We start from the raw sequence: 10,558 nt of genomic DNA on the forward strand, positions 1-10,558 counted from the left end.
ATACTCTCATTTACAAGACCAGAGGAGGCACAGATATGTTAGAGAAGGGAGATTTAACCATGCTGATTACCCAGATTCAAGTGTTTTTGTTGAAACATGTTAGAGCAAGCAAGGCCTTTTGACTTAACACTTATAGGTGTCACATTTCTCTGTCTTGCATAGAAAAATGTTAGATGCAGTCCTGCAAATAAAAGGGTACCTAAAACTCAGAAGAAATCTTTAGGGAAATATATTAAATATATGCATTTGACTTTTATGTGAAGACATTAGAAATTTTAGTTTCAGTGGCCCCATTTTTTAAATTCCCCTAGTTTTTCTTAATCATTTATATTAGCTTTAGAAATTGTTTTTCTGTCAAATTTGACAGATTGAGTTATAATGAATGACATTTCATGCAGGAGATATGAAAGCTTGTCTTCATTGATGTCACACGTATTTTAATTTTATGAAATATTCTTGTGCAGATTTCGTCCTTTAATCTCTACAGGCTATCACAGAGGGTATATCATCCTCACTTTTTTGAAAAAGAGAAATCTGAAGCAGTTTCAATACTATCCTGAGATCACATAGCCAGCAAGTGGTAGATTCAGAACTGAACTGGGTCTTCAGATTTTAAATGTCATATTCATTCCACTATATCATGCTATCTCTAAGCAAAATTCCTATATTTGCATAACTTTTATAATGCTGTAAGTGTATAACTTAATAACATATGCACTATTTCATATTCTAAAACAATGTGAGGTAAATATTAACTTTAAAATAGTCTCATGAATGATTATCCTTATAAAATATACTTTTAGCTGTTTTACCTTAATGAAATAATTTTAAATGCTAATAATAATGCAAAAATGTGTTGAGCTCTTCCTTTGTGGTAAGCCCTTTACATTCCTTACGCCATTTGATCCTCAAAGAAAGCCCCACACTAATCCTATTATTATCACCATTTTTCACAGCAGCCTAGACCGTTCTTACAGTCAGTCAGTGACTTGAAGCTAAGTGATCTTAGAACCAGTGCTCTTGCCAAGGATAGGCATACCTCTGTAACTTTCTCAGAACAGATGAAAGTATTGATAGTTTTAAGAGTAGCCTCATGATGGAGCAGTGTCACCCAGGTCTTCTTTTAACTTGAGAAGTAAACAGATAAATACTTTAAAAAAGAAAATTAAAAAAACAATGTCCTTCATATTGACAGGCTTGAAACTGAATGCTTTCCAAATATGATTAGCATATTTCTATAATTTCCCCATAGGAAGAATTAAGTAGCTTTTACCATGTGATATGCTGTATCTCCAATTTCAGGATATTTTTTAATCTCCTTTAGATCAGACCTCAAAGACTGCTACTGCATGGTTTGTTGCCTTTTCCTCCAGGCTCTGGATACTTACAGAATCACAGGGTTCAGTCAGATAGAGATCATCTTGATATGGAACATTTACAATAGGAAATCTGGGAATTCCCTGGCAGTTCAGTGGTTAGAACTCCATGCTTCCACAGCAGAGGGCATGGACTCAATTCCTGATCTGGGCACTAACATCCTGCAAGCTGCATTGCATGACCAAAAACATAAAGTAGGAAATCAGAAGAAACTAGAGATTGTGCTTTTCCTTCTGTGTTTTATTTTGGAAACCTTTAGACTTATAGAAAAGTTGAGAAACTGGTACACCTAGAATCACCAGTTGTTAACATTTCACAACATTTGCTTTAATCTCATTCTTTTTTTGTATGTTTTTGTATATGGGGTATATGCTCATTGTTTACAATGTAAGTTGCAGATAAAATGAATATGTGAAGTTGTTTTTCTTATTAGACTCTTTATTTTGAGATAATTAGACTCACCTGGAGTCATAAAGCGTGCTTACGTAACATTTATCCATTTCCCCGCAATGTAACCACCTTGGAAAGCTATAATACAACATCACAGTGCATATTGATGCTGTCAAGTATATAACAGTCCTTACCATAAAGACTCCTCATGTTGCCCTTTATAGTTCCCTCCTGCCCCAGCCCCAACCCCTCTTTAATCTCTGGCAACCACTCCTGTGTTCTCCATTAATATAATTTTCTCATTTTGAATGTGTTATATGAATGGACCCACATAGTATATATAACCTTTTGTGGTTGGCATTTTTTATTCAGCATAATATTCTGAAGGCTTATCCGTGCATGTGTCAGTGGTTTGTTCCTTTTTATTGCTGAATTGTATTCCATGGTATGGCTGTACCACAGTTTGTTTGATCTTTCACTCATTTAAAGGACATCTGAATTGTTTCTAGTTTTTGGCTATTATAAATAAAGGTGCTATAAACTTTCATGGTTGGGATTTTGTGTGAAAAAATTCTTCATTTCTCTGAGCTCAGTGCCCAGGAGGACAATTACTGGGCCGTGGTAGTTGCATGCTTATTAAGAAACAAACAGTTTTCCAGAGTAGTGTACCATTTTACATTTGGCATTGTGTGAATGACCTAGTTTCTCTGCATCCTTGTCAGCGTTTGGTGTTGTCTGTATTTTTTTTTTTAAGCCATTCTGATAAATGTGTAGTGATAATCTCATTGTGGTTTTAATTTTCATTTTCCTAGGGGCTAATGATGTTGAAAATAGTTTCATGTTTGCCACCTGTGTATCATCTTGGGTGAAATGTCTGTTCATGTCTTTCGCCTATTTTCTAATGGGATTGTTTGTCTTTTACTGTTGAGTTTGAGAGTTCTTTATATATTTTAGATATTAGTCCTTTGTCAGATATGTAGCAAATATCTTCTCCCAGTCTTTGCTTATCTTTTCATCCTCTTAAGAGTCTTTTGTAGTTCAAGTATTTTAAATTTTTATTAAGTTTAATTTATCAGTTTTTCCTTTTTTTCCCTCTACTGAATTGCTTTTGCATTGAAAAAATCTGTTGGGCATGTTTATGTGGATCTGTTTCTGGAGCCTCTATTCTGTTCTGTTGATCTATGTGTCTGTTCCTCTGCCAGTACCATACAGTTTTGATTACTTATGCTATTAGTAAGTCTTTAAAAAAAAAAAAAAGATTATTTTTATTTTTTGGCTGTGGTGGGTCTTTGTTGCTGCACATGGGCTTTCTCTAGTTACCGTGAGCAGGGGCTGCTCTTCACAGCAGGTGTGTGGGCTTCTCACTATGATGGCTTCTGTTGTTGCAGAGCACAGGCTCTAGGTGTACAGACTTCAGTAGCTGTAGCACGTGGGCTCAGTAGTCGTGGCACACAGGCTTAGTTGCTCCAGAGCATGTGGGATCTTCCTGGGCCAGGGATTGAACCAGTGTCCCCTGCATTGCAAGGTGGATTCTTAACCACTGGACCACCAGGAAAACCCTAATAAGTCTTACAATTTTCTTAATAGTTATAGAGCTATCCACATAATTGTTTACAATGGATGGTTTGCATTTTATGAGGAAATTGTCCATTTCACTTAAGTTATCAAATTTGTGTGTTGGATGGTTGTGGTATTCCCTTACTATCCTTTTGATGTCTATAGGATATGTAGTGATATTTCTTATTTCAGTCCTCATATTGATCATTTGTATCTTCTCTTTTCTTGATCATTCTTATTAATTTCATTGATCTTCTCACAGAGCCTGTTCCTTGTTTTATTGTTTTTTTTTCCTATTTTCTATTTTATTGATTTCTGCACTACCTCCGTGGTTTCTTTCCTCATGTTTGCTCTGGGTTTATTTGACTCTTCTTTTCCAGGGTTCTTGAGGTGAGAGCTTAGATGATTTGATTTGAGAATTTTCTCTTTTTTAATGTGTACATTTAATATTACAGATTTCCCTCTTAGTACTTCTTTAGTTCTATTCCATACTTTGAGATGTTGTATTTTCATTTAATTCAGTGTATTTAAAATTTTTTTCCTTGCAGTTTCCTCTTTGGCCTGTGGATTATTTAGAATTGTGTTGCTTAGTTTCCAAGTGTTTGGATATTTTCATTTTCTTTCCATTATTGTAGTTTGATTCCATTGTAGTTTGATAACATAGTCTGTGTGATTTCAGTTATTTTACATTTGTTGAGGTTTGTTCTGTGGCCCAGAATATGTTTTGTCTTGGTATATATTTCATGGGCACTTGAATAGAATGTGTATTCTGTTGTTGTTAAGTGAGTGTTCTGTAAATGTTGATTAGCTTCTGTTGGTTGATAGTGTTGCTCAGTTTTTATATGTCTTTGCTGATTTTTCTGGCTAGTTCTATCAATTGTTGGGCTTCCCAGGTGACACCAGTGGTAAAGAATCCACCTGCCAATGCAGGAGACATAAGAGATGCGGATTTGATCCCTGGTTCAAGAAGATCCCTGGAGGAGGAAATGGCAACCCATTCCAGTATCTTTGCCTAGAGAATCCCATGGACAGAGGAGCCTGGTGGGCTATATGGGATCCATGGGGTCCATGGGGTCACAAAGAGCTGGACATGCCTGAAGCGACTTAGCATACATGCACACTCAGAGAAGTATTGAAATTTTCAACTATAGTTGTGTATTTGTGTATTTCTTATTTGAGTTCTATCAGTTTTTGCATCTCTGTTGTTTGGTTCATACACATTTAGGATTGCTCCATCTTCTTAATTGATTGACCCGTTTATCATTATATCCCTCTCTGTCCCTGGTTATTTTTGCTTTCTTTGAAATATTTTTGCTTATTCATTTTTATTTTTTGGTCACACTTTCTGTTTCTTAGTTTCTCGACCAGGGATGCAACTTGTGCACCCTGCAGTAGAAACGTGGAGTCTGGACCACCCGGAAAGTCCCAAAATATTTTTATATTTATCTAATAGTAGGATAGCCACTCATGCTTGCCTTTGGTTAGTGTTTGCATGCTACATCTTTTTCAATCCTTTTACTTTAAACTTGCCTGTATCATTTGAAGTGAGTTTCTAGTAGATAACATAGAGTTTGTTATGTTTTTTTAATACATCCTGCCAATCTCTATCTTTTAATTGCTATATTTAAGCCATTTATATCCAGTGTAGCTATTGACATGTTAAGGCTTTTGTCTGCCTTCTTATATTTTGTTTTCAGCTTTTTCATTTTTATGTTTTATTGTTTGTGTCTTCCTGTGGATTACTTGAACATTTTTTTTAGAACTCCATTTTGTTTTATCTATAATGTTTTTGAATGTATTTCTTTGGATGACTTTTTAAATATTGCTCTAAGGTACTACATTTTACTTACTCAGTTTACTGGTGTCATCACTTTACTAGTTCAGGTGAAGCATAGAAATTGTAACTCTTTATATCTCTTTGTCCTCCTCTATTTATAATTGTCTTAAATATTTCCTCTACATATATTTAGAAACATATCAGACCCTGTTACAATTTTTACTTCAATCATCAAACATAATTTAGAAAATTCTTAAAAAGGCAAAGCTAGTCATTAACATGTATTTTTGCTGTATTCCTTTTCTATCCAGTGTTCCAAGGTTCCTTTTTTTTTGGTTTCCTTTCTGTCTAGAGAACTTCCTTTAGCCATTCCTTTAGAGTATATTTGTAGGTGATGAATTCTCTTCGTCTTCTGTCATCTGCTGCCGCTGCTGCCAAGTTGCTTCAGTTGTGTCCGACTCTGTGCGACCCCATAGACGGCAGCCCACCAGGCTCCGCCGTCCCTGGGATTCTCCAGACAAGAACACTGGAGTGGGTTCTGTCATCTGAGAATGTCTTTATTTTTCCTTCATTCCTAAAGGATATTTTTGTTGGATATAGGATTCTGGATTGACAGCTAATTTTCTTTCAACACTTGAAAAACGTTGTTCCACTCTTATCTGAACTTCATAGCTTCTGATGAGAAATCCATTGCCTTTTTAATGCCAAGTGGAGGTGAATTTCTGCAGTCCTTCTTAGTCTCTAGTGATACACCATGGGGTGGGGTTGAGGGACTCCTACCATCCAGTGGAAATCAAAGTTCTGGCTTCCCACTTGCCTTCTCTGAAGCCCTGGAGAATTAGAACATTAGCATTAGAGCCTTAGAGCATGATAGGCTCCCCACATAGGCTTTGACGGGGTGAATGTGGGTGGTCACAGTTTGTGTGTGTGTATGTTTGGCTTTTTTGGTTTGTTTTGGTTTGGTTCTGGTGGTATTTGGCTGTAGTAGAATAGTTGTTGTGTACAAGTTTCTGTAGTGGAAAATCACGTCACTCTTGGTCTTTTGGCTAGAGAAAGCAAAATTTTATTGAGTTTTGTTTGTTTTATTGGTGTGCGTCCAGTGGTTTTCTACTTGTCAGCTTCTTCAGCTCCAAGTGTGGGGTATATGAGGCAAAACAAACAAACAAACTTAGGTAATTTATCAATGTGTCATTCCTTGAGACTTAAGGTCCTTAGCCTGTCTTCCTTCTTCTCTTTATCATCCAGAGTCATCTGATACTTGTTTGATATATCATGTCCAGGGTTTTTAGTTGTATCTAGTGGAAAGAATAGAGGAAAGTGCATCGACTCCATCTTCCCAGAATCAGAGGTTCCTGCAGTTTTTTTTTTTTTAAAGTAAGTTACAAACATCAAGATATTTCACCTCTGGAAACTTCAGCATGTGTCTTTTGAGACCAGAGACATCGTTCTGTTGTACATAGCCATGATACCTTTATCACACCCAAGAAATTTAACGTTGATACAATATTACCTAACATAGGATTCATATTCAGATTATGTTGTCTCCAAAATGTTTTCTATAGCTCTTTTCCTCTGATTTCAAATTGTGCATTGTGTCTGGTTGTTGTGTATCTTTTAACCTACAATGCCATCTCCTGGCCTTTTTGTTGTTCTATTTTGTTTTGGTCTTTCATAACCCTGACATTTTTTAACAGTCCAGGCAAATACCTTATAGAATGCCCCATAATCTAGATGTGTCTCTTGTGATTAGATTCAGGTTAGTTATTTTGGTGACCATACTATGTAGTATAGTATTCTGTATACCTCTAATTTCATAAGTCAAGAGGCATGTAATAAATTTGATCATTTGATTAAGTGATGCCTAACAGATATCTCCATTGCAAAATTATCTTTTTCCTCTTTGTAATTAATAAGTAATCTGTGGGGTACAGACCATTATCTTTAAAGCCTTTGAAAACCACAAATTAAATATTTATTTTAAAAAAATACGAGGTACTCTAGCTCTTCTTCATAGTAGAATTTCCAGTTAATAAATGTAGAGAATGATGGAAATTGAAAGCGACTGTTTGGCAAACACCTGTGGCAGGCAGGAATCATCAATAGATACTAAAATTAGTGGGCAAAATATGATGGGATAGAAATCTACACAATCTCAAAGTATCCTCCTACAGGATACTGATTACAAGGAGAAAAATAGTAACTAGTGGAGAAACCTGTTGGATACCACCTTACCAAAAGATCAAAGTTAATAAGTAATTTGACACATCACACATTACCTCTTTGGTATTCTTCTTTCCAAAATTGGATATCCTCTATTCAATTTTGAGACAATATCAGGTGAACCAAAATTAAGGGCCATTTTACAAAATAACTTATCAGTATTCTTTAAACTGTTAAGGTCATGGAAAACAAAGAAAGACTTGAGCTGTTAAAGATTCAAGGAGACCTGACAACTAAATGAAATATGGAGTCCTGGGCTGGATTCTGGACCAGGAAAAGGGTCTTATGGGACAGCTAGCAAAACTCAAGTGAAGTCTTTAGGTTACTTAATAGTATTAAAATCAATGTTAATTTCTTGTTTTGATGATTATACTGTGGTTATATGACGATAACATTTGGTTGGGGTAAAAAGCTTTTGCAACTTTTCTGACATTTAAAATTATTTCAAAAGAAAATTTATATTTGTTTTTCAACTTTTTAAATTGAAAACACTCCAATAAAATAAATTTTTCCAATTAAATTTTGCTTGGATAGCAAACACAGTCCTGATTTGTGTAAGAACTAAACACATTAAGCAGAACATCACATTCTTTCTGTATTGTCACAAACACTCTAATGTTCTTCTGGTTCTGAAGTCTGGATATAATGTCACACAGAGACCTGCACCTCTTTCCTAAGACTTTGTGATCATATGTAATTCCTATATATCCCAGACTTGGAAAGCAGTTCACTGATTCAACAGATTTTTATTGTGCACTTATTATATACATACCAGGCACTGTTTGGGGCAATGGAGAAAAGTGAGTGAATGAGGCAGTTAAAAACCTCTCCCTCATGAAACTTGGATTTCATTGGAAGACTACAGATGACAAATAAAATAAGCATATTTTTGAAGTATGTTAATAAATGTAATATAGAGAAAAATAAGGGCAGAAAGGTGAATGCCAGGGTTTAGGTGCAGGGGAGTACTTTATCTTCTAAATCACCACTCATTGCATCCTGTGTCCCATTTTTAAAAATCTTTTCTAGAACATAACTACTTGATTGTATATATATAAATACATATATATACTTATATATAAACTTTATAATCTGTCTTCTAGTAGAAGGTAAGCTCCATCTGAGTGAGGTCTTTGTTTACTTAAAACCAAAGAACAATGCTAAACAGATAAATAAATTTCCATTGAATAAATTCTCCCTCAAGTGTTCTCTCAGGTCCTAGTTTAGCCCCTTGCACTCAAGTAAATATTTGCTGATTTCATTAATATACAGATTCAGGTTATATGAGCCCATTTTGCTGAATAACTTGTATGAGTTTTTTTAACTTTTCTGGGATAAGAACCCTTAAGATCCTAAGACTGCTTCTTAGTTGCCTGTCATCTTGAGGAATTTGTTTAGCTTGTTTGCATGGAAGTTATCTCTTTTAAATATGATACAAAACGCTTTTCCTTTTGAAAAATGAAAAACATAAAAGGAGAAACCTATTTCCCTCTTAAGCTGGAGCTTTCATAGCTGAATGTCTTAAAGATATTACATTGTCTTATCTGTAGTTGAAAAATCCCCTTACTCCACTTTCATATTTCACCCTGTGGCTTGTTAAAGTCTTATAGTTGCAGCATCTATTTCTTCTTCCTATAACCCTAATCATCATTCATTTTTGTATTTTCAACAGTGTTATTTACTTGTCTACTATACCAGCTGGCGGAATGTCAAATCTTTTTTGACTTTTGGTTTAATCTGTCTATGCAACATGTATCTCTATGAACTGCGCAATCTCTGGCAGCTTTTTTTTCACGTGACTGTGGGAGCATTTGTTACACTACAGATCTGGCTAAGGCAAGCCCAGGGCAAAGCTCCTGATTATGATGTCTGACACCATCCTTCAGACATACTGCCTTGCCTTACAGAGGAAAAGGAAGGACACTACCACTGTGCTGAAGAAACTGCTCACCACAAATGAGCTCTGCTTTCTTTCTCTCCAGCTGCCCTTTTTAAGTCAGCGTGGCATGCCTGTGAGCATGCAATACCTGGTAGGCAAATTCCTCTCAGCAGAATGTTGGCCATGATTATCATTCAGAAGATGAGGACACCTCTCTACAGGGCAGTGGCAGTGGAAGAACAGTCAGATGCCATGGGAAGACTGGGCCAACAGCTCTGAATCATGGCTGGAGAATTCAATCCAAAAGCAGGTGTGGGACTTGCTCTGAGAACCAAGCAGGAACTCTACAACCCCAGTTTGCCTTTGTGAGGCATTAGTATAGACCAAATAAAAGATGCTGCAGTGAATTGGAAAGCTTATGTGTAAAACAAATGACTTACTAAATTTTAGATCATTTGCACATTCATTGTACCATGAGTTTATGAAGTCCAGATTGGTGTGGAATGGTTTCTTTTTCCTTTTATATTTTTGCTTGAATGTTAACTCTGGAAATCACCTGATGTAGGAGAAGAATCCCTGGAGCATCATAAGTATTGAAAACACAGTGAACATGTTTCTTTCCTAGACCACATTTACACCTTCTTTTGAAATCACTTTTTAAAAATATGTCATTTGGGCTATAGCCATTATTTGCCAAACTTCTATCACTTAAGTATTACATATGCTATTATTTACTTAATACTTATCTTTTAAATTTTAAAATATTTTAAAAAGAAACTAATCTCTACTCCAAGTGAAAAATCAGCATCAGTTTGCCATTAAAAAAAAGAGAACTACAGAATAAATTAAAAATAAAACAGGATGTTGTTAGATTCTAACTGGATGCTGATGACTGCCAAGGCTCTGAATCCAAGAAGCCTACTCCTTCTTGTTGAGGTAAGAGACGTTACCTAGCCCCAAATGGGCTCTCTCTGTGGAATTATCAGAAATGTAAAAGAAAATTACAAAGGGAATGACATTCACACTGTGATTCAACATTATTTAATTCTGTGTTGTGTATTGCCTAAAGTCATATCACATGCCACCAAGTGATCTGGGTCCTGCCCTGTGGAAACACTGAGTTGTTCTAAAAGAATCAGAAGGTAGCTCTTCTCTCAGCACTTCTTATTATTCCTCTTACTATTTCATGGCTTCGAGGAGTTAAGCACCTACTGTCTAAGTGGTGCTTTTCGATAACTTTGTAAAGATTGTTTAAGCAGTTGTGAATTATTAGAGGAAGCACATTTTACTTCTTTTAGCAAAATCTACTACTCTTCTGGTTTTGAGGGCTTCCCGGTGGCTCAGATGATAAAGAATCT

At 35.7% G+C, this 10,558-nt stretch overlaps 1 protein-coding gene across 5 annotated transcripts in view; it reads left to right on the forward strand.

Annotated features, from left to right (window-relative positions):
* Positions 1-10,072, forward strand: part of SEC22A (SEC22 homolog A, vesicle trafficking protein) — an 82,032-nt gene extending 71,960 nt beyond the window's left edge. For 4 of the 5 annotated variants that reach the window (XM_059885078.1, XM_059885074.1, XM_024990015.2 and 1 more), the window contains one exon: positions 8,994-9,614. In XM_059885078.1, coding sequence (XP_059741061.1) covers positions 8,994-9,194 — 201 coding nt within the window. In that variant the 3' untranslated portion in view covers positions 9,195-9,614. 5 annotated transcript variants of the gene reach the window in all.
* Positions 10,073-10,558: the final 486 nt, after the last annotated feature.

This window comes from Bos taurus, chromosome 1, assembly GCF_002263795.3.
Source record: "Bos taurus isolate L1 Dominette 01449 registration number 42190680 breed Hereford chromosome 1, ARS-UCD2.0, whole genome shotgun sequence".
In the NCBI taxonomy this organism is placed as follows: Eukaryota; Metazoa; Chordata; class Mammalia; order Artiodactyla; family Bovidae; genus Bos; species Bos taurus.